General features: G+C 53.2%; 1 protein-coding gene and 1 long non-coding RNA gene across 5 annotated transcripts; both read right to left on the bottom strand.

The window, feature by feature from the left end:
• Positions 1-397: 397 nt before the first annotated feature.
• On the bottom strand, positions 398-7,801 carry Igsf8 (immunoglobulin superfamily member 8). Its single transcript, XM_036202228.1, has 7 exons — positions 7,547-7,801; positions 3,791-4,168; positions 2,529-2,993; positions 1,814-2,221; positions 1,294-1,707; positions 863-993; positions 398-709 (listed from the first exon to the last, which is right to left on the bottom strand). Exons 1-6 carry the CDS (start codon positions 7,611-7,613, stop codon positions 878-880), a joined length of 1,848 nt encoding a protein of 615 aa, XP_036058121.1. The 5' UTR covers positions 7,614-7,801; the 3' UTR covers positions 398-709; positions 863-877.
• Positions 7,802-11,169: 3,368 nt separating this feature from the next.
• LOC118593038 lies at positions 11,170-22,907 on the bottom strand. 4 transcript variants are annotated; one of them, XR_004946191.1, is made up of 5 exons: positions 22,086-22,907; positions 16,250-16,461; positions 15,967-16,059; positions 12,482-12,663; positions 11,170-12,378 (listed from the first exon to the last, which is right to left on the bottom strand). It is a non-coding gene; the product is annotated as an uncharacterized LOC118593038 (long non-coding RNA). The 4 variants fall into 4 exon arrangements; XR_004946189.1 differs by having other exon boundaries at positions 15,967-16,461; positions 22,382-22,907; XR_004946190.1 differs by having other exon boundaries at positions 12,482-12,630; positions 15,967-16,461.
• Between the last annotated feature and the right edge of the window lie 111 nt (positions 22,908-23,018).

Raw genomic sequence — 23,018 nt, forward strand, 5'->3', positions numbered from 1 at the left:
GCTGGGAGGAGTCTGGTCCAAGACTAGCCCAACCAGGAGAAGGAGAGGAGGGTGTGCCCCAGTCTGGGGAGCTCAGGAAGACTTGTCCCAGGAAGCTTCGAAAGGGGCCAAGTGCAGCTGGAAGTCACCCTTGCTTCCCGTGTTCCCGTCCCAAACAGAAGCCCGGTTAGGAGTTGGCTCAGCACTGACATTTTTGGCAACAGATGGGACCCAGGCATCCCCTCCTGCAGTGGGTGGGTAGCAAGGCCCACGGAGGACAGATGGTGTTTATGGTGGGAAGAGAGGCCTGGGTTGTCCAGAGAAAGGTTGTCAACCCCCAGCAACCTCCCCACTTACCACCCCCGCCCCCAGTCGCTGCCTTTTATAGCTTCATGGCAAAGAAAGACACGATCAGGCCTGGATTTTATAAAACCAGTTTATTCACATTTTAGAAAACAAAAACAAAAATAAAAACAAAAAACTAGTTTGAGGACAGGAACTGGCCTTCCTACAGCATGAGTGTGAGACCAAGAACAGAGAACCAGACAGAAGTCCTTGAGGAAAGATGTGGGGGATGGGGTGGGGGAGGGGAGGCAAATCTCCCATTCTAGGTAGGAACAGGTCAAATAAATTAAAGGAGGGGCTGGACTGGAGGAGGGAGAGGGTATCCAGGCAATGGGGACCAGGGCTGTCGCTGGCTGGCTGGAAGACAGTTGGACACCTGCAGGAACTGGAGAGATCATGTGGAGCAGGCTGAGGAACAGGCTCCCTTTCGCCCTCACCCTGCTACATGATCCTGCAGGACTGAGCTGGCTGTTTCTCGTCCAGGTGGAGCACACGGGAAGCCTGAGGAAGACGGGGTTTGGGGGTCCCTTTCCCTCACCTGGGGTGCTACAGATCACCGCTTCCGCAGCCTCTTCATAAAGCAGCAGGTGATTGTAGCGAGGACACTGGCGCCAGTGACTAGGGCGACGCCTGTACCCGCCAACAGGGGCACGAACAGGGTATCCAGAGCTGGAGGAAAGAAGACGGCTTGCTCAGGGGGCCATGGTCCTCCACCGCTCTGCTCAGAGGGCCACGGTCTGTCGTACAGGTCTCTGGCACTCTCCCCAGCAGGTTTTCAAGACGCAGCCCCTACTCACAGAGCGCCATCCTTGCCCACCCCAATCAGCACTGAGGTCAGCTTGGAGCTCTTCATGCAAAGGGATGGGGGGGAGGGGGGGGGGGACGAGGGGAAGGATAGCAGGGAAAACAGGAAAACGGAAGTGGGTAAACACGGCTGGAGCAGGTGAGTGGAGGGTGGTTGCCACTTACCATGCGTGTAGGGGTAGACTGTGACAGGCCCGGAGCGCGCACTGCCCGCCTGGTACCAGCTATAGTCAGCGTGCTGCACCCAGGCGCTTGGGGCGCAATGGTATATGCCTTCATCCTCAGGCCCCAAACTGTGCAGTCTCAGCCGATGACTTTTGGGTCCCACCAGCTCCACACTGACAGGACCCCCTCCAGGCCGGACTCCCAGCTCTGCCACACCATCCTGACCGACTCCACCCACAAGCTGAGCAGGGCCAGAGCTTAACTCGCCTTCCTCTGGTCTCTCCACCCACCAGCTGGCTGCTAGTCGCAGCCCTGGGGGACCGCCACGCACAGAGATGTTGCATAACAGGGAGGCAGTCTCTCCCCGGTACACAGTACCCCCTGCGAGCCATGCCACGGCTTCCAGCACCACACCTGCAGAGCAAAGGACACGGGGATTACAGGGTGAAGGCGCAGGGACTAAGAAGTTAGGAAATAAATTCTATAAGCTCTGAAGCCTGTCAAGGGCTCAACCTCTCACCTTCTTCCCTCACATGCACAGGGAGCGGCCGGGAACGAGCACTAGCTGCTTCACGAAGCCGGGTCCCGGACCCTCGAACATAGGCTTTGGCGAGGCAGCGGTAGGTGCCTGCATCCCCAGGCCTGGCAGCCTCCAGTCGGAGCCGGTAGGTTCTGGATGCCACTTTCTCCATGGCAATGTGCCGGCCCTCATAGCCAGGGCCCAGGCTGCCGACACCTTCTGTGTCTAGCTGGGCCACCAGGCGGCCCGGCCCAGGGGCCCCTGCAGGAGCCATCTCCCAGCCCACTGAGTATGCAGCATGACGCCCTGGTGGGGGCAGTGCCCCCGACACATTGCACAGCAGTTCCAAGGGTTCTCCTGGGCCAATCCGGTGTTCACCAGGTCCCACGGTCACTGCCAGCTGGCTAGCTGAAATACAGCAGAGGAAGGGAGGGGGGTCACAGGGATACCTGGGTCCCCACCTATAATACCTCTTTGCAAAAATTTAGAAGCCTTTTCTCTGTCCCTCACCCCAGGACCTGAATTTCACCCTTCCACCATAGCCCTTGTCTCTCCACACCCAATCTCTGAGCAGTGGAGACATGGACAGAGAGTGAATAATGTCTAGGAGGTTGCTCGCTCCATGGAAGAAGAGTTCTGTAGTCAGATCGTGGTCATGTAGCACCACCCCTGATGCCCATTGAGATACCCCCTTAGGGGGACATGTGACACTCACACAGTGTCTGCACATCCACATGGGCCAGCACTGCCCTCTTCTCTGCGATCTGGACCCAGGAGCCATCAGGATCCTGGATCCATTCAGCGGCAGTGCAGTGGTAGGTGCCTGAGTCCGCAGCCTGGGCACCCCCAACCACCATGCGGTACCGCTCGGTCCCTTCCTTGCTCAGCCGCAGCTCCCCAGCAGCCAGCCTCTCAGCATAGGGAGCTCCGGCCTCCACAGCCATGTCGGAGCGCAGCCCCACCACTTCCTGCAGAGTAGCTCGTCCCACTGGCGCCTCGGGAAAGGCTCTCCCGAAGGACACCGACAGGTGTGTGTGCTTCTTCGTTTTAGTCTGAGCCAGGCAGCCCAGCGCCAGCTCCTGCCCCTCATGCACTGTCAGGCGTGAGGGGGAGGTTGCAGCCTGGCGGCCTCGGGGCCCTGGAGGAGGGGCAGCAGATACCTGCAGCTCATCTGGAAGAACTGGAGAGAAAGGCCTTGGTGAGAGAGGGCTGGGAGCCGGCGGCCCCACTGTGTCCTGTGTGTGTCCTACTTCACTACCTACTCCGTGGGCTTGGATAACTCAGCGGTGCCAACCCCAGCCTGGGCATACCAAGATGCTCAATAAATACTTGGTGAATTTCACAGAACAAGCCTATTGACACCCACTCTGATGTCTGAGATTGACCCGTTTTAAATACTCAAAAAAAGTAATTCTGTCTTCCTTCTCTAAAGAGGCTGGACCTGATGGTGCAGGCCTATAATCCCAGCTCCCCAGGATGCTAAGACAGAAGGGTCAAGTTCAAGGCCCACTTGAGCTACAGAACAAGTTCCAGGCCAGTCTGGACAACTTGGAAAGTCTCTGCATCTGGTCCCCTCTAAAGAAAAGAAAGTGCTGGAAAGGCAGACTTGACGGCACAGGAGACTGACACAGGGAACGGCTGAGAGTTTTAAGGTAACCTGGGTGACAACTGTGAATTGTGGGAGAACTGCCCTGAATTACGGGCCAACTAGACTAGGGTTTTGTAGGCCAGCCTGGGCTACAGGGTGAGACCCAATCTCAAAAAGCAGCACAGGAGATAGAGCTTAGTGGAATACTTCCTTGGTATGCTCAACACTGTAGGTTCAATCTCCAGGACTGGAGAGTGGGTGGGTAGAGAAAGAGGAAGTAGAGGAGAAGGAAGAGGAAGTAAAAGAGCAGGAAGAGGAAGCGAGAAGAAGAGGAAGAAGCAAAACTAAACCTGAGAGGCTCTCTCACCACCCAGCTCACAGCCCAGTACCTCTCAGCTCCACTTTGGCACTGTAGTTGCCCAGGTACTGAGTATCCGTAGAGGGGGTGTAGCACTCGTAAAAGCCAGAGTCCTGCGACTGTAGGCGAGCAATCTTGAGCACTACGGAATCTCCCTTCAGGCGCTGCACCTGCAGGTCACCCGAAGCCACTCGAGGCCCAAACACAGCATAGGAGAACTGGCTATCCTTGGTGCTGATGATGCCCAGTGAAGTAGCCGGGGCCTCTGGTCTGTACATGAACCACTCAAAGTCTTGTTGGGAAGGGCCCTCATAGGCACTCACGTTGCAAGAGATAGAGACAGAGGTGCCAGCCACACGGTAAAGAGGCCCCTTGGGGACATGCACCTGGCGGGCATAGCACCTGACTCCTGTGGGGAAAGGCAGAAAGAATTGCAATTTTTTAGAAAGACCAGGTCCCGATTTGATGCCCATGTACCATAAGCACCATTCTCTTCTCGACAGCTGCCTGTGAAGCAAAGGGAAACACTGGGAAGGTTAGAACACAGCTGGGCCACAAAACACAGATGACAACAGGGGAAAGACGCTGGAACATGAGACATCATCTCAGGCATCAGTGTAAGCCCAGATCCACCTCAGAACAAAGGAACACTCTAGCTAACTAGAGGTAGAGCATCTATGTGGACAAAGAGTGCATCTGGAAGCCGGGGAGATAGCCCAGTAAGGAAAATGCTTTCTGAGTTCAATTCATACAACCACGTAAAAAGCTTGGCATGGTGGCTGGTGGGAAGGCTCAGTGAGTAAAAGGAGTTGCCACACAAGCCTGACAACCTGAGTTCAAGCCCCAGAATACACCACGGCAGGAAAGAACAGAGTTCTGAAAGTTGTCTTCTGACCTACACACACCCCCACACACATGCACTCCCTCTCTATATATAAAATAACAATTTACTACTAATAATCCAGTGGATGGCTCCTGAGCAATGGCACCTGAGGTTAATCTCTGGCCTTTACATGGACACTCATACATGTACACTTGCACCCATGCACACGCATGCACCCCCCATATACCACAAACACACAATCTAAAATAAGAAGCATGACTGACTCCTGACTCCCCAGTTCTTGGCTGGATCTTTAGCTCTCTCATCCTGCCATTTGTGTGTCGGGGGGGGGGGGGGGTGTGCTCAGGTGGAGCCTGAGGGAGTCTGAGACCTTTGCTGGAGGGGACCTGGCAAAATCTTACAGAAAGGCTGCTTGGCTTAGCTGTCACCTGGGCTAGACAATGGAGCCAGTGGCCCAGGCTGGATGGGGCACCATGCTGAACAGGGCACGGGCCTAGTCAGTTCTCACCACACAATACCCTCCCCACTACAGCTGTGCCATGAGCTCACTGCTTCTCCCAGCCCACAGGGCTACACAGGCAGCTGCGGCTTCTGGGGCAAGAATCAGGCTCTGCCCTGGCCTGGGGCAGAAGATCCCCCCCCCCCCCAGAGTCTGTCAACCTTCTGGCTAGTCCAGATGATGCACCATACATCCCCCCCCCAACAAAAGCTTTCATTTGCATATGATTTGCATGTGCTGCACATCATTTACATAGGCCCCTTTCTGTAAGGAGACTAAGCACCTGCAGACCCTCCCCGCCTCTCTCTCTCCACCCACTTTACCCCTATCCCTGTTCCAACAGACAGTCCCCAAACGATGGAGTGTTCAGTTCCTTTCTTCTCTTCACCAGTATCCCACAGCTCCTTCTAGAAAAGCCCACAGAACCCCAGAATGCAAGGAGGGCTGGCAGTCCTTTCACAGACGAGAGAAATGATGTAACTCCCCTAGAGAGCACGTCTAGGGAGTGCTGGGGCTAGGATCTGAACCCACACCTGAGTCTAAAGCTCTCTACTTGCTCTCCTAGCCAACACAGAAGAGAAGACTAGCCCAGGAGAGAACCATGTCTCTTCTAGATGAGAAAAGCAGGATAGAGTGTGATGTTTTGGTCAAGATCTTGCCATATCTGGAGGGCCTCTACACACCCCCGAAGAGGGACAAAACCAAGAAGATGAGACATTTCCAAGGGGAGGCCTGGTTTATCAAGCTATGCAATCTGGACTCCCAGGGAAAGTCCACAGTCTTGCTACTGGCACTGGAGGAAAATACCAGGCGCCTGAGAGCCTGCCCTCCTTACTCCTTTATGCTTCTTCTGGCTACGTAACTCAGAGAACACATGATCATCACTTGAAGCAGAGGCTAGCATCAGGAAACTAACACAGGACCAATTCTTTCCTCTCCCGGGTCTCAGTGTCTACCCTTAAGAACTAAGAGCTTCCAGTTCTGACGTTGAACCAGTGAAGTGTGTGACTCAGGCACACAGTGCTCCAGGCACATTTCATAATCAGGGTGATGTTGAAGACAGCCAGGCTGACACCTTCCCGGCTGCCCATGGGTAGACTCTGCTGAGAAGGGCCCTCCCACCTTCCTGGCTCCACAAGTGCTGATGCTTGGAGATCCCCATGGGAAAGATGTCCCCACAGCCTCAGGAAATAGGCTGCTACAAGGTTCTCTCTCACCAAGCCACCTCCTCTCTAACATCCAAAGGCCTGATTTGGGAGTGAGATCCGAGTTCAAATCCTAGCCCCAACCCTCATGAGATATGCTCTCTGGAACAAAATATTTCCTTTTCCTCATCTGTGAAGAGAATGTCAGTGCTGAATGTGGTGGGCTCGGATACCAGCAGCCTCTCGTGACTCTCTACAAGACCCCTCCCCTCCCCCATCCCTGGGGAAAAGCCCACTGGGGAAAAGAAGCAGTCACTAGGCAACCAAGCCCCAGAGCTTCATTTCTCTGCCTCCTGCCTTGCTCCCCAAGGAGAGTTTTCATCCTGGCCCCAGAAGCCCAAGACTCTGACACCATGCTGTTCTGGCCTAAGCCAGAGAAGGCAGTTGAGGTGCCACAGGCTTCTGCCTTGACTACAGCACCCCAGAATCCTCCCCATATGTATACCCTTCCCATATCCCCACCACACACACACACACACACACACACACACACACACACACACACCGGCCATGCAAGGTTGGCCCAGATCACACCATCATAACACTCATCACGACAGACACTAGGTACTTGGACATCTAGGTTCAGTTTCCATAGAGCCTCGTTTCTCCTGGGGCAGAGATGTTGGGACCAACTGAGTGTGACAACCGGCCAAATGTCTGGGAGAGTGGAAGGAGGGCAAAGAGGGCCTGGCCAGGGTGGAGACAGAGATGAGGAAGGGATGGTAAAATGTGTGTGTTGTGGAGGGGGTGGGGGGCGGTTAGGGGAGACTTTCTTCAAAGACCGTGGGCAGAATCAGCCCCTGGGCCTCCAGCCAACTCTGGGGCAATTATGAAGACCGCCAGGCACTGCCCACGCAGAGCAGGCACCCAAGGCCAGGCCCGGAGCCTAGAATGGGGTTAGAAGATTGCCCACAGTATTTGGGCGCAACGACCCCAGGGCCTGGGTGTAAAGGCTGGGAAGTGGCGCCTGCCTCCGTGGGTCCAATGGTGTCTCAGGAGATACCTCAGTAGGTCGCCAATATGCCCCAGCTGGGGCCTAAACCTAGGGCGTCACCACCCTCCCCTTAACCGACTGGGCAGGCGGCCGCAAAAGGAAGAGAGGCGCTGATCCCAGAGAGACTGAAGACACGCCTGATGGAGAAGTGGGGATGCAATCAGCTCCAAAACACTGGCTGGATGCGCGACGTCAGGCACCTACCGGGCCGGGACTGGGATGCAGCGACCACCCACCCGGCTTACCAAGCGTTAGCAGCAGCAGCAGCAGCAGCAGCAGCGAACTCAGCGGCGTGGGGTTGGGGACGCCCATTCTGCGTAGGCGGCTCTGGGGAGGCTCCGGGGGTCGGCGTGGGCTCTGGGGGGCCAGGGCCGCGAGGGGCACATGCCCGGGTGGGGGGGCAGAAAGCGGAGCAGTGAAGCGTGGGTGCGCGGAGCCCAGCTGAGCGGGAGCCGCCAACTCCCCGCCCTCCTCTCCTCTTCCCCTCCTCCCGTCGCTCTTCCCGCCCTCCGCAGCTCGGGAGACCATTCCCGCGGGGCCCCGCTGCCCGGCCCCGCCCACACGCCCGCCCCGCCCCCGCCCCGCCCCGCCCCTGGCCGCCGCCTCGGCCAGACTTCGACCCTGCCAGTTGGCTCCGCCCCTGGCCGCAGGCTGGGCGAACTGGCGGCACCCAGGCTCTCGGGTCCCTACCCACCCTCGCTCAGAGCGCACCCCGCCCTGCACCTGCCAGCCTTTCCGGGAGAATCGGTGCTTGCAAGGCCCTCTGGGGATAGTGGGGTGACTGTGGTTACGCACTCAGAATCCAGTTGGGTGATGTGGGCCGCTGAGTCCTGGCAGCAAACGCTGCTGACTTATGTGGGCATGGCGGGACCCAGGACTTCCTGGACGTGAAGCGGTTGGACTCAAGGGGCTTGAGGGCCCTGGAAGATCACTGAAATCTGTCCTAATACCCGGTTAGAAAGCAAAGCGAAAGGAAAGTGGGTTAGCTGTCCGGACTTCCCAGCTGGGTGGGTGATGCTTGTTCGGCTCAATCCTCAGTTTTTCCCCCTCCACATACGGAAGAGAGATTGTAAACACTCAAGAGTTACGGTGATAATTAACTGAGATCAGGCACATACGTTGGTTGCACACGGTAACTATGGGGGTGTTTTGTTTTTGCATTAAACTGCTTTCTACCAATTGGAGTCGGCAATGAGACGAGATGGACACACCTCTCGGCTGGGAAGGGTGGAGCTAGCCTGGAGGTAGGAGAAAGGAAGGAGGGAGTCTCTTGTGCTGTGTCTCCACTGTGAAAAAGGCAGAGAGTTGGAAGGGTGGAGCCAGAATGGGAAGAAGGGACAAGCCAGCCCGCAAAGCCAAGGCTGTGGAAGTGGCCATTAGTGGGAAGTGGCCCAGAACACATCTAGGTCCCTCACCTCCACACCCAACTAGCTCCCTTTATCCCTGCTCCCTCCGCTTACTGCCCCTGTTAAGGAAAGTGAGGTACACAGAGAGAAAGTGGTCCAGGCCAGAGCTGACTTCCTACTCTCAGAAGAAGTATCCATGGGGCTGCCAGTTGAAGCCATATCCAGCCACTACAGAGAAACACTGATAGAGTTTGGGAACCTATGGAGAAGTCAGAAGTCCAACCTGGTCTCTCAAGACTGCCCAGCAACGTTGGATAAGGGACCTGCTGCTTCCTACCTGGTCATATTCCAGCCTGGTTTCTTCTTTCCCTGGAAGCCACGTTGAGCTATGTGGAAACTGCAAGTTACAGGTAGACTGGGAGGAAATGCACTCTCCCTTTCGCTGGAAGCTGAGTGGATTGAATGCCTTCCTGGTACTCAAGGTTTGAAAGTCAATCATCATCACAGCAGCCATTTATGGGATGGTTACGCAATAACACCACCTCTTAGATACCCTTTCCAGCCTTTACAGTTTATTTTACAAGACAAAGTCATTTAACACAAGGGAAATCTGAACTTCAAGACAGTTAAGTATCTTGCCCAAGGCCACACACATTTTAACTAGTTAAGACTCGACTTTAAAGCTCAGGCCTGGTGTACACACCTTTAACCCTACCACTCAAGAGGCAGCGGAAGGCAGATCTCCATGATGAGGTAGCAGCAGTCAACACTCAATATAATCATTATGGGATGGTGAAGGAGGAGCATTGTTCAAGGAGCTTATCTCGTGGCTTGGAATAAAGGGACTCCCATACCAGTAAGTAGAGTTTAGGGCCTGGGCTGGTAATTCCAGAGGAGTTGGGGCCTAAGGAAACCGCATACATTCCTCCCAAAACCGTGGAGTCCAGCAGCGGCCAGCAGAGGGAGCCCAAAGTCCAGGACCGACTCACTCGGTGGGTGCTTATGTAACGGAGAAAGCTGGGGGAGGAGAGCAAATGCCAGGCACGAGGCACATCACACACAGGCACATGTCCCCACTGAAATCAAGAGGCTTCACTCTGAAAGGTGCTGCACACAGACCCAGCAGGGCAATGCTCAAACACACGCACATGCAGCAAAGGAGAGCAAGATCAATGTCAAAGACTGGAAGGCACCCCTGTATCCGTGCATCACTCCCAGAAGAAAACACAGGCTTACGCAGTATCTTGACTGGTGTCCTGGGGTGGGGTGAGCAGAAAAGAAAGGGAGCCTTTCAAACAGTCTCAAGGTCAGACTAAGGCGTGGAAAGAAAAGAAGCCTGCGTGGATACTGTAGTGACCCCCGGGACTCTGGCACCATGGTGCGTAGCTGAGCTGGGGTGTCGCTTACCATCATTACCAGTTTTCCACCCACATTTCCATGTACTACCACATGTGGGCAGACATCAGTCACCGGTCTTGCTTCATACGCTTATTTAACTCATTTTGCCTCCAGATGGCATATGTATGAGACATCTAGGTGACAGCAAGGTGTCATGAGTATCATTAAAAGTAATTAAGACCCAAGGTCTGCCCTAAAACAGTTATAATGGTTATAATCTGGCTGAACTATCATGTGCTACAGTCACAGCCAGGGGGACAATGCCCCTCATGTTCAAAGACAAGACGGTTGAGGTGAAATATTCTGCCCTGGGCTGGCTATGTAACACAATCTTATTTAGTCCTCACAATAACCTGTGAGCACTTTTCTCCACAGAAAACTAAGGCATGGAAGGGCTAGGGAATGTTAGACTTGACTAGTGGCAGATTCCTTGCAGTCTAAATTGAGATTTGCATCTAGGATCCTCTAGCCTGTTACACTATAAAAGCAAATATCAATGAAGAAAGGAAAGAAGGAAGGGAGGGAGGGAGGGAGGGAGGGAGGGAGGGAGGGAGGGAGGAAGGAAGGAAGGAAGGAAGGAAGGAAGGAAGGAAGGAACCCCAGTACATACACATATCCGCATAGAGCTAGAGGTACAGGTTTTGCTGAATCAAACTGACAAGCACACCAGGCACAGAGCTAATACACAAACACACACAGATCATTCCACTCTCACTTAAAATATGTGCAGCTTGGAGGGGTACTAAGGATCACACACAAGAATGTCCTATGTTTGTGTTTACAAAGCCTGGACCTGGACTACACTCATGAACTACAGTTTCCCACCCTCCCCAAAGGGAGAGTTCTCTGCTGAGAGGTCACAAACTAAAAAAAAAAAAGGGTCAGAGTCAAAAGAAGAGCAAAACCCTCCCCCTGGACAACAAATTCGTGCAGAGAATGAAACAGGTGCATAAGTAAATATAAACACGCAAGCATCATACACACCCAAACACGTTCCCAGACCCAGAAAGATGCGCATTCCACCTCTTCTTCCTCCCCTGAGCCATGTGTGCACCCTTACAGTGTGTTCTCTCAGTCTGTCTCTCCATCTCTGTCTCTGTGTCTGTTTGTCTGTCTCCGTGTGTGTGTGTGTGTGTGTGTGTGTGTGTGTGTGTGTGTGTGTGTCCTGGTCCCTCCTCTTGCCCTGACTGAGTGCACACTCCTAGTTCTCAAGCCCTGTGCCAAATGGGCAGCAAGCACAGTTGTTCAAGAATAGAGGAGCCACTATGCTACTTGGGCCTTGGCATGACCCGATCCTGACCCACTGAGTGGGCCCAGCCATTTCTGCACCCAGGATGAGCGCCAACTGCTTCCCACTTTGGAATGCCACACATGGATCCCTCTGAGCTGGAGTGCCCTGAGCCTTCTCCCCGGCCAAGTCCTGTGTTCCCTACTCCTGTAGTGTAGGTATCTGGACTCCACCCCCGAAGGCTCCTTGTTCTCCTCTGTGCCCAGACAGCTGAGAAGGAACAGCTAGTTCAGACTTCCATCTGGAGGGTTTCAAAGAGCTGAGGCTACCCTCTCACTGTATGGGATCCCTAGTGGGGCTGACAGCAGTGAAGGCCGGGAATAGCCGCAGTGTGAGCAGACAGAGGTCTGCCGGCTGAGTGTGGATGAGCCTCAGGGGGTGAGAGGTGGTGAGCACCAGGTGATGGCCTCTGAGTCACCAGGTTGAGCAAGAGGCAGATTTGAAGAACAGGTCATTTATGGGTCTGACTGCCTCCAGCTGAGCGAGGTGAGGGGAAACAATGGCTAATGCTTACTGAAAGGCTGCTTTGTGCTGGGCGCTGTGTACACACTCCATGCTTGCTCATTCAGTCCTCACCACAGCCTCGGAAGCAAAGAGCTGTGCTTACTCTGTGTTAAGACCAGGAAGCAGGCATTGAGACCTTGTGTAATTCACCCCAGTTTGCTTAGCAAGCAGTACTCACAGGCAAAAGCAAACTGACTTCAGAGCTTAAATTTTCGGAACATAAGTCTCCCTCCTGTATTGGAACCTACACACTCTGTGTGTGTGTGTGTGTGTGTGTGTGTGTGTGTGTGTGTGTGTGTAGCACAGTGGGTGTTCCGTAAATATTTCTTAAATGAACAAATGCAGCGCTGGAGGCCCCAGATAAGAGGAACAATGAGAGCTGTGTGCCGTGACTTCGAGGGAAAAAGAGGGAACGAGAGTGAATTTCATGCATCCACACGGAAGATTCACTTCTTACTGTGGGGTTGCAGCCCCTCACAGCCTCCTAGGTGAGGGAAGAGCTGGAAAGCACTCCGAGGTGGAGAGGCTTCTCTGTTCTCCCCTGGAGCAGAACAGAAGGCAGGGGGGTGTGAGGGGAGGTGTGGGAGGGGCTGCACAGCCAACCCATCCAGCTTACCCAAGCTCTGAGCCTCCCGCGCTCTTACCTCCCTCGGCCTCAGCTGAGGGGGTCCTGCTCAGCCTCCTTTCTGCCGCTCCTCGCCTGTTCTACTTGTCCACCTGGACTCCGGAGGAGGCTGGTACCCCCTGGCTATTCCGGCTCAAGAGTGGACAATTCCCTTTTTGCTTGGTCCAACTGAAACAAGGGTGGAATTTTTCCAAAGGCTCTCTATTAGGAAAGTAAAGGGAATACAAAGCCAGGAATAAAAACTGCCAAAACAAAGAAACAGATGGAACAGTGGGGGTGAACGCACTGGCCATGGGAGTGAGTGTGAGTTGGGCCCTGATGCTTAAACAACCCGCTACTCACTCTCTCTCTCTCTCTCTCTCTCTCTCTCTCTCTCTCTCTCTCCACCTGCCCTGGTCCTTGGATGGCATTTTCCACATCGGAACTGTCTATACAGAGCTTGTTTCAATCCGCCTCTCTGTCTTGACTGAGCTGCTCAAGGCCACAGTCAATTCTTGCTCTGCCTGGCAAGGTCTGGAAGTTCAGCAGACATTTGTAGAGAGACTGAGCCGTGAGGGGGGTGACTAGAGGAAATCAGTCTTTTCTCTCGGATACCCCGCGGCCTCCACGGTGGACACTTCCTTTTTTCTCTGGTTCTATCTCGCTCTGACCACGTCCATGCATAAACGAAAGTCTCTCCTTTTGTTTCAGAATGCAAACTTCTGACTTTCAGAAATCAAGCCGTGAGGCTTCCTGGACAGCCTACTCAGGGCAAGCTCTGTGCTCCAAAGAGGGAAGGTGTTAGGATCATGCCCAGCTGGAAAAGAAATTGCAGTCCAAAGGCCAGCACCTTGGAAATCAAGGGCAGAAAGTAAGAGCTATATTCACTGAGTACTTCTGTTGTCCTCCACGCCGTGTTAGTGACTACACACACAGGTTCAGAAAACATCTTATCCAAATTGCGGGCAGCCGAAGATTTATTTTCTGGGCATTCTGACTCCATTTGTGGACAAGAAACTGGTGTCTGTGGCATGATGTGGGTATGGAGGTCTAACCAGCTGCCCGCCATGGTGACAGGGAACCCCAGTAAGCAGGCACTGAGTATCAGCACAGAGGATACCATCTCTTGGTGTTCTTGGAGAGAAGGGACCGGACAAAACAAACCTAAAATTGGAGGTCTGAGTAGGTGGGGCAAGGATGTCAGGGCTGGGCTAGCCGGTAAGGCTTTGGGCAGACCTGGCTCTCAGGCTCTCACAGCCGGTGGCCATCAGCCCATCACTGACCGTCCCCAAGTTCAGTTTCATTATCTCTAGAATGGGAATCACTACAGCATACAGTACTGACTTCATTGCTTCCTGGCGATTGCCAAGAAGATAAATTATGATAAACACTGGGACATATGAGCAGCAGGGTGGGCCCAGCAGATAGGAGAGGAGAGCCCACCCCGCGGAGCCCGAGTCCTCTAACCCCCACGCTCTCTCCTCACTCAGTGACCCACTGTCTTCTTGTCTTTCGGCTTCCTAAAGCAGTCTTCTTGGAAGAGGGTGGCTTGCTTCGTCCACAGCTTCCTCACTGCATGAGTGTGTGCAATTGGGGCAGGGGGGTGTGTTGTTCCCAGGCTTGACCTGCTATTAAGATGGCTTTCTAGAGCTGGGCGGTGGTGGCGCACTGGGAGGCAGAAGCAGGTGTGTCTTTGTGAGTTCGAGGCCAGCCTGGTCTACAGAGAGAGATCCAGGAAAGGAGCAAAGCTACACAGAGAAACCCTGTCTCGAAAAACCAAAAAAAAAAAAAAAGATGGCTTTCTTAAAGGTCACACCAGTAGAAAAAAAAGTAATCAGTATTCACTTCCTTTTTGCCACCTGAAACTTGGGCTTTAGAGTTCTTTGTTTGCACCTTCCAAGCATTCTTCTCTTAGCTGTAGGTCCTTTGGCTTGGTCTAGCTCTCCAGTCTTTCTGGCTCCTCTGCCCCACCATCTTCTAGGCCAATGGTTCTCAGCCTTCCTAATGCGGTGGCCCCTCAACACACTTCCTTATGTTGTGGTGACCCCCAACCATAAAATTATTTCATTATTATTTCACAACTGTGATTTTGCTACTGTTATGAATCATAATGTAAATATCTGATATGCAGGATATCTGATATGTGACCCTTGTGAAAGGGTCATTTGACACCCCCCCCACACACACACATACCCACACACAAAGGCGTCGCAACCTACAGGTTGAGAAGCACTGTTCTAGGCCCTTCTTTGGCCTAGGTATTGAGCAAAGCTCTCCCTAAGACTCTTGGCCATTTGTCCCCCAGACCCCCCACCTTGGTGGTCTCTACATCAGCAGTCCCCTCCATGCAGGTGATTTCAGTAGCCCATGCTCAGTGCCATTCTCCAGCCCTGTCTCATTCACTCACGTGACTCCTCCTAAAGCCTGGTCACACTACCTCAACCTTACCACACACCACAGCGAAGTTATGACTTCTCTCCCAAACAATTTCCTTCCTTCCCTAGCCTATTTTAATAACTGCACAGCATGCCCCAACCCTCAAGTCCTTCCTCCCTTGCCCTGGCAAACAGGCAGCTACCAAATCCTAAATGTTCCTTCTCACCCATCCCCGCCTCCTCACCCGTCACTCCCCCACCCATATAGCTGCTACCTATCTATCACTTCCTTCCAGCCCCACACCTCACACCCATGTGCACACACACACACACCCTCCAATCAAAAGAATCCACCTAGAGCACAATTTGAATGAGGTTATTTCTCTCCTCAAAAACTTCAAATGTCTCCATATTGTTGATAGCAATGTTTTTCAAACTTTCTTGGTGGTAAAAATACAGACTCCCACTCCCACCCTCGCCCTCATGAATCAGAACCTCGAAGAGCTGTGCCCGCTGCTCTGTATTTTTAACAAGCATCCAGGTGACTCTTATCGCCATGGTTTTTATTTTGTGTTTTTTAATGGAACACTGGCATTTAGGATAACACTTAGTCTGGCATTCCAGGCTCTCTGTACCTGTTTCCAGGATCGGCTTCACAGCCTCCTCTGTGTTCTGGATGCTGCTGCGGCTCCCTGTTCTGGAGCTCACAGGATTCCCTCTCTCTGAGCCAGACCACTCCTATCTATCAGGACCTAGCTAGAATGCCACCTCCTCCATGAGGACCTTCCCGATTATTCCAACTGAGAATCCTCACTCTCTTCTTGGAGTTGATGTCTCTCTCTAGTCTAAGTGCTATTGTGTGTGATCAGCAGCCATAGCCAGGCTCTCAGGTGAGCAACTGGCACTTTTCCCTCCCCTTTACCCTCTACAGTGCTCTCTTTCTTGTCATGATTCTAGCCAGAAAACTTGAACCCAGAGCCAATCCTTTTCCATAGCAAAGATGTTCAATGTTCAGCCACTAGAACCAAATAGGTCTGAGTCCCAGGTCCCCCATTTGACTTAGCTATTTAGGAACCATGTGCCTCAGTTTCCCTATCTGTAAAACAGAGTTGGTATGAGGATTAAAGTAGCATGCATTGTCTTTACTTACAGAGCCTGGGGAATCCACTATCCAGATGCTGACAGGTGCCACGTCTCATGAGAACCTATTCCTGGCTTCCACTCAGCTTCTGGGGTGCTGCACCTCCACACAAACAAAGAGAGAGGGAACAGGTTGTACACAGCTCTTCTCATAAGAGCTCACCTGCATCTGGATGGCACATGCTCACAGTCCTAGGACTCCGGCAATCAAGGCGAAATCCACATAGGGAGACCCCAATTAAACAAAAAGACAGTACAAGGCTCATCATGGGGCACCCTCATTGTCTCATTACCTCCCAGAGGCCCTGTCTCCTGATACTCTCACTCTGGAAGCTGAGACGTTTAGCCTGGGACATAGTGAGGCTCACTCTCTCGGTGTGTTCCTTGCTTTTTCTGTCTCGGTGACCAAATGCCTGACAGATGCAGGAGAAAGAGCTTATTCCAGCTCGTTGTCTGAAGGGACAGTCCATCGCGCTGAGGAGAGCATAGCAGGATCCAGAGGCAGCTGGTGACATGGTGTCCGCAGTCAGGAAGCAGAGAGAGATGAAAGCTGGTACCCGGGACCTCTTCTCCTTTCCATTCAGTCCTAGACCTCGCCCCACCACGCCCATGCAATTGTGCTGTCCACTTTTGTTGAAATTTTTTTTAAGATTTATTTATTTATTATATATACAGAAGAGAGTGACTGATCTCATTACAGATAGTTGTGAGGCCACCATGTGGTTGCTGGGAATTGAACTCAGGACCTCTGGAAGAGCAGATGGTGTTCTTAACAGCTGAGCCATCTCTCCAGCCCTGTTTTTTGTTTGTTTCTTTTTTTTCGAGACAGGGCTTCTCTGTGTAGCTTTGGAGCCTGTCCCGGAACTCGCTCGGTAGACCAGGCTGGCCTCAAACTCACAGAAATCCACCTGCCTCTGCCTCCCCAATGCTGGGATTAAAGGCGTGTGCCACCGCTGCCGCCGCCATCACCTGGCTTGTGCCGCCCACTTTTACAGTGGGGCTTGCTGTGCTGGCTCAGTCTGCCCACTCTAGAATCTCTCACCAGCACACCCAGAAGCTTGTCTCCTAGGCGACTCGAGACCCTGCCAAATTGACAGCCAAGGTTAGCCATCACACCAACATGCAGGGACAGCTAGTACTCACTCATCATTAGCTACGATACATAAGGTATCTTGGGGACAGTCTGATTTAGTAGCCCTCAACTCTGTCTGCCCACTAGAGAGCTTTGGGGACTCCAGAAGCCTGAGCCTGACCTCAAACAAATGACCCTTGGGGTGAGGCCCAGGTCTGGAATATGAGCATGAAGCTAGGGTGGGGATCCTTCATTTTACCCATAGGAGGTAGAGGACTTATTCACGTGTTCTTGGTAAGTACAGTAAGCTCTGCATTGAAACTCTCCCATCCCTCATAGCTAGTCCAGCACAACTTTTAGCACAAAAGCCCAGTCTTTGCTCTTGGACTGGTTGGATGGGAGCATCTCCCAAGGAGGCCCAGGGGGAGGGCAGAGCCTAGGGTAATGAATGGGGCTGGAGAAGTTGAAGGAAGATCAAGGAAATGGAGAGAGAAAAGAGATCTCAAAGGCCCAGCGCAGTGAGCACGCTGGGAAGACAGAATCAAAGGCTGGGGGATGGGGGATGGGGGATGGGGGGTGGGGCTGGAGACTAAATCACCTGGGGTTTGAAGCAAAAGGACTTTAAGAGTGGGAATCTTGACTCTGGGTTGTGATGGTCTCTCCAGTATTGGCCCAGAATGGGGCATACAGAGGAGCTCACCAAAGTACAAGTTGAGTGTCTTGATGATGCAGTAGTATCAGAGGACCACACACTGTTGAGTATGCCACGTTTCTATAGGAAAAAGATCCTGGGAAGCGAAATCGAGACACAAAGAAGGCCAAGCTCCCTAGAATTCTGCAAGTCCATCATAGGAGAGAGGTCTCGGCTCTGGGTGCCATTTGTTTACAGGGTGTCCTGTCTAGTTGCACATACAGAATGCCAAAGGGGACAAGCAGGAACTGTATGCGGGGTGAAGAGGAAGGGGCATGGTAAGGAGAGGAGGAGGCAGGCAGGAAGGAGGAGGCGAGGGGCCAGGCCAGGCTGCCTCTTGATAGGGAGAGCAGAGAGGGTGGAGAGCTCAGGGCCAGTGGCTGGGTCAGATCCTCAGCCAAAGCAAACTTACCTCAGGGGGCTGGGGGGCCATTCCTTCCCCACACAGATGGAATCAAAGGCAAACAGGAACCCTGCAGGGCCCAGCTGTGACCCCTGCCCCCAAACTCAGCAAGGCCCATTAACCCTCCTCCCACCACTCCTAACATACTTTCACAGCCCAAAGAATCCCTTGAAACAACCTCACCTAGTATTTGCTGCCTGAATGCCAGCCAAGAGATGCCAGGTTCCCCAGCCCAAAGAATACCCAGACCCTGCCCGCCTCCACAGTGGCTCTGTATAAAATATCAAGGTCATCTTTGCTTAAAAACAAAACAAAACACAAAAACATAGGCCTTTCCTCATTTCTGTGCCAAGAGTTAAAGGGTCCAGACTCATTTCCTAGAATCACACTAATCAGAGTTGACACCTGTACCCCACTAACAGACAGGGCGGGAGCAATTGCCCCCTCATCTCCTCCAGAGTAACTTCAGGCTTCTTCTCCTGGTCCCCTGAGCTGGGCCATGAGTTAAGAGTAAGTAGCCCAGAATTTGGGGAGCAGCAGAAGTGAAAAGGACTCTCAAAAACTTTCTGGTGCTCATCACTCACGCAGAAAGGTCAAGGCTAGCACAGAGCCCGCCCAAGGTCATACAAGTGGCTGGTGGAGCCAGTAGGACCTGACTTTCAGGCAAGTTCCCACTCTGCCCGACCATGACCATGACCCCAGAAAGGGCAGGTGAGAAACAGGCACAGAATACTGTGCATCACCATGCCTGAGAGAGCCGACCTATAAATGTTTTCTGTTTTAATCTCCCGAACACCTCCACTTGTGTGTCCCACTAGGACCCAATGCGGACCTTTCTGGATTCAAAGAAACAAAGAGGGCAAAACGGCAAAGGGTCAGAGGCGGACACCCCATGAAGACTGCTTCCCAGAACCATCCCCTTCTCTTCTCTGAATTCTATACAGTGTGATTTGAATAATCCAAAGCGGACAATAAAAACATCTGGGGAAAAGATTGAAGATGGCAGACCTCGGGAGAGTCTGAGGAAGAGAGCTTTTAGGAGCTACGCTGAGTACACAGAAAAGAGACCAGGAAGGAAACAGAGGAACTGGTTATCAAGGAAGAGATGAGAAAAACCCCACTTATGGTCCAGTGGGGAAACCCAGACAGCAGCGGGCCTAGGGCAGCTGTGTCTGTGACTTGGAGCCCAACATTCCCACCGCCAAGGTCACTGCAGTCCAAGAGAACCGGAGCAGAGGACTGGGGAGAAAGATGGAATGAAAAAAAAAAAAACAACCACCTTTTGGGGCACTAATTAAAGCCACCTCGGCCTTCTAGACACCCAACTAAATTTTCACCCCAAGATGGTCTTTCTTTGAAAGCAAAACAGTTTTCATCCACGCCCCCCAAGAAGGCTCCAGAAGCCTGGCAGCAGTGACAAGACCCGTTAGAAAGGAAGAAGAAAGGTGCAGGAATGGACGAGACAAGACAGTCCAGGAGGCTGGCAGCGGGAGACCAGGCAAGAGGGACTGGAGCAGAGGAGTGGGGTGAGGGGGCGGGAGGAGGGACCGGACCGTGGGAGGCAGTGATGGAGCCTCTCCCGGCTCTTCCTTCCCTCCCTCTATCCCTCCCACTCTCTCTTTCATGATCTTGAAACAACCTTCAAGTCTGGGCTGGAGGCCCCAGGAGGCCAGTCACTTAGGAAACAAAACTGTTTCCTTTACAAGTCCCTCTGCAGCTGAGCGCCCACCCTCCCCCTTGCACACTCTCCCAGGGACTCTCACGTACACCCACAGTACTGCACTACTGCACAGCCTTCCCTATAGCACACGTGCGTGCCTGCACACGAACATGTGCACGTCACACACTCCTGTGCTGGTGACTAATGTGTAACTGAAGGGCCACCCATCCAAGCAAGCACTGCCCTGTCCCCATCAACCCCTTAAAAGAAAAAAAAAAGTCTCTCTCATACAGTCTGAGTTGGCTTCTAAACCTTGCTGTGTAGTTTAGGGTAACCTTGAACTTCTTCTGATCCTCCTGCCTCTACCTCCCAAGTACTGTGTTTAGAGGCATGTTCTACAAGCCTCGGTTTAGGGAGTATTAGGGCTAGATCCCGGGGTTCCATGTTTGCTAGAAAGGCACTCTACCAACTGAGCCACCTGCCCAGACTGAAACTCCTTTGGAAGTAGCACTTGGTACATTCCTACCTACAGAATCCCACACCGAAGTGGAAGTGTCCCCTTTGGGCATAACTAGCCCCCCACCACTAGGCTAGTACGTGTTCCTATCGCTCTCTGTTCCCTACCCCTGCATACACACACTAACTCCTCAGACCTCTGCCAAGCAACACGTGGCTCAGACCTTCTCTGTCCTATGCGCGGTGACCTCTTTTATTCTGTTTTCTCTCGAGACCCCACCTCCTGCTTTCCCATCTTTCTGTCTTCCTCCTCTGTTCCTTTCTTGACTCAAATGAGTACCCCTGTCTGGGTCCACAGGTAGCCAACCCAGGCGCAACCGGTCAGAGGGCCGGGCATCTACACCCATAGTGTTCCAGAGTCTGAGATAGACTCCCAGGGCCTCCACAGAGGGAGTGGCCGGGGAGTCAGGGGTGAGCAGCAGGTGGCGGATGATCTGCTGAGCCTCACTTGTTGCAGCCCACGTGTGTGAGCGGCTGTGTCCTTGAGGCTGTGGTCACCCTAATGCAGGGCATGGCAGGGAGCCCTAACAGTCTGTGCAGGCCAAGGAAGGGCACAGCCCTTTCCGTTATTGAGCCTGGTTACAGAGAGCTGGACCAGGACGTGGGAAGGACCGGGCAACACCGGAAAGTGCCCGAGGCGGGTGGGAGGAGGGGGATGAACACAGGAGTGCAGAGCCTCGCGTTTCTCTTCTGTCTCACCTTATATCTTGAAGAAGTTAGAGAGATTACTCAGGAACTCTAGCCCAGGAGTATAGATGCCCCTTAACCCCAAGGGATCATCTATTCACCCCTAAACTCCACTAGCCTTTGGATAAATCTTCTTCACTACCCTTTACAGCTTCAGTGGCTCTCTATGTCCTTGACACACAGGGACTGTGTCCATTTCCTGTCACGATTTCCCAATCTCATCTATTCCAGACCCAAGTCCGAGGCCTGGAAGGGACCACAGACCATGAGAAAACCCATGCGTGCTTATCCTGCCCATCCTTCGTGCCTAGGCCCAGGGGGGAGCAGTAGGGGCAGGTAGGATCTGACCCTTGGATGCCTGTAATGGAAAAAAAAATCTCAGCTGAAGATCCAGAGGGGGCCAGTTATTTAGGGAATTCAGATGTGAGCCCTGTGCCCTGAAAGTAGATTTCCTGGACAAGAGGTCCATAATCCCTCTACAGGGTGCTCTCTCCAGGGCCAGAGGGGGCCCAGCCCAGCCAGCCCAGCCAGCGGGTACCTTAGGCCTCGAGCCAAAGCCCTGTTTCCCTCCCTCCTTCCTTTCCCAGTCAGGGTTCTCAGACCGGCCCCCGCTCAGCGGGTGTCCACTCACTCCATCTCTGGGCCTAAAGAAATGGGGACACTGCAGGAGAACCCTGTCCTCTGACTGCTCCTGGCAGGTGGGGGCAGGGATTTTTCTCCTCTGTCCCCCACCCTTATTCTTTGGCTCTTCATCAGATGAAATACACCAGCACCCCCAGAGCAGCTGGCACTGTCACGGGGTTATCCACCCTGTCCCGGTTTCTATTGAGTATAACGTTGAAGACACCTTGCCAGCTGGAGGTGAAGCCCACCCACCCCAGGTCCAACTTCCGGCATCTCCCATGCCTCTTTACACAAGTCACTCTAGGTGGAGATGCCTGTCCCTTTCCTCCCAGAAGGAACTCAAGGAAGTCATTGTTCTTTCTAGTTCATGGACTTGGTGTTTGAAGTGATAATGACTTCCACGCTCTCCCCAGAAATGCCACACCTTCCGGCTTTGACTTCCTCCCATGCTGTTCACCAACCTCAGACTCACTCACCCAGAGCTCCTCTATAGCAAGGAAGAAGAGGCTCCTCCACTCCACACACTGAAAACCCTGCCGGGTTTGGCTAAGGGCTGCCTTCTTGGTCCTTCCACATCCTCTGTCCTTCGCCTTCCTGCCCACCCGCCTCTAGGTGCTGAGAGTCTTGATTGTCTTGAACACCGGATGCAGGTGTGGCCAACTTTTAAATATCGTGACACAAAGTTGTCATCCACAACATTCACACCATCGCTAAATCATACTGGAGAACTAGGCAATCACGTTACCAAAAACCAATGACCACTATAAAGTACCTCATAACGTTGGGAGTGAGTTCAGGATGCTGTGTGGGGCCAAGTTCATTGCTATCTCAGGGTGTATGCAGCCTAAGAGCAACAAATCAGACATGCCTGGCTCCGAGGTTACATCTGGGAGGCCTTAGGGGGACCCTCTCCATCTCCAGACTTTGGTCCCTTGCAAGCAGCTTCAAATGCAAGAGTCATCTTGTGCTCCGGTTCTGACTTTTTCTTGGTCATGGTTTCCCTGCAGCTTCCACAGCAGAGAGACCAGGCTGTTGCTTTTTCTGAGAAGTTGGATGTGGACTCAGGAGATTTGGGTTCTGTCTCATCCACTCAGATTGCGGAATTCTTACAGCCTCCCGCTTCCTCACCTGGACACACAGGCAGTTAGTCTGCAAGCTCTCTGGCATCCTAGGACCCCGAGCTGATGTCTCCCGAGGGGCCGGCATCTCTTCCTCCGGCTACCCCCTCCCTATCCCCTTCCCTGGCTTCTGTCTCAGTCGTGGCTGCCCTGGGATGGGGAAATGCCGAGGGGAGCTGAGAGGGGGGGCACACCACAGGACAAAACAGGACCATCAGCCGGGGCCAGTCGCGAAAGAGGCGGGAGGGAGGAGTCCTCAGGGGATCCAGTTTCAACAAACGTTTCTTTCCC

Source organism: Onychomys torridus, chromosome 11 (assembly GCF_903995425.1).
Source record: "Onychomys torridus chromosome 11, mOncTor1.1, whole genome shotgun sequence".
NCBI lineage: Eukaryota > Metazoa > Chordata > Mammalia > Rodentia > Cricetidae > Onychomys > Onychomys torridus.

What these genes read in the sequence shown, in the direction of transcription:
- Igsf8 (XM_036202228.1), bottom strand. Translation starts at nt 7,613, where the DNA reads ATGGGCGTCCCCAACCCCACGCCGCTGAGTTCGCTGCTGCTGCTGCTG. An exon ending in TGTGGATGTGCAGACACTGT is followed by an intron (nt 2,222 to 2,528) that starts GTGAGTGTCACA and finishes GCTGTATTTCAG; the next exon opens with CTAGCCAGCTGGCAGTGACC. An exon ending in TGTGCATGTGAGGGAAGAAG is followed by an intron (nt 1,708 to 1,813) that starts GTGAGAGGTTGA and finishes TTTGCTCTGCAG; the next exon opens with GTGTGGTGCTGGAAGCCGTG.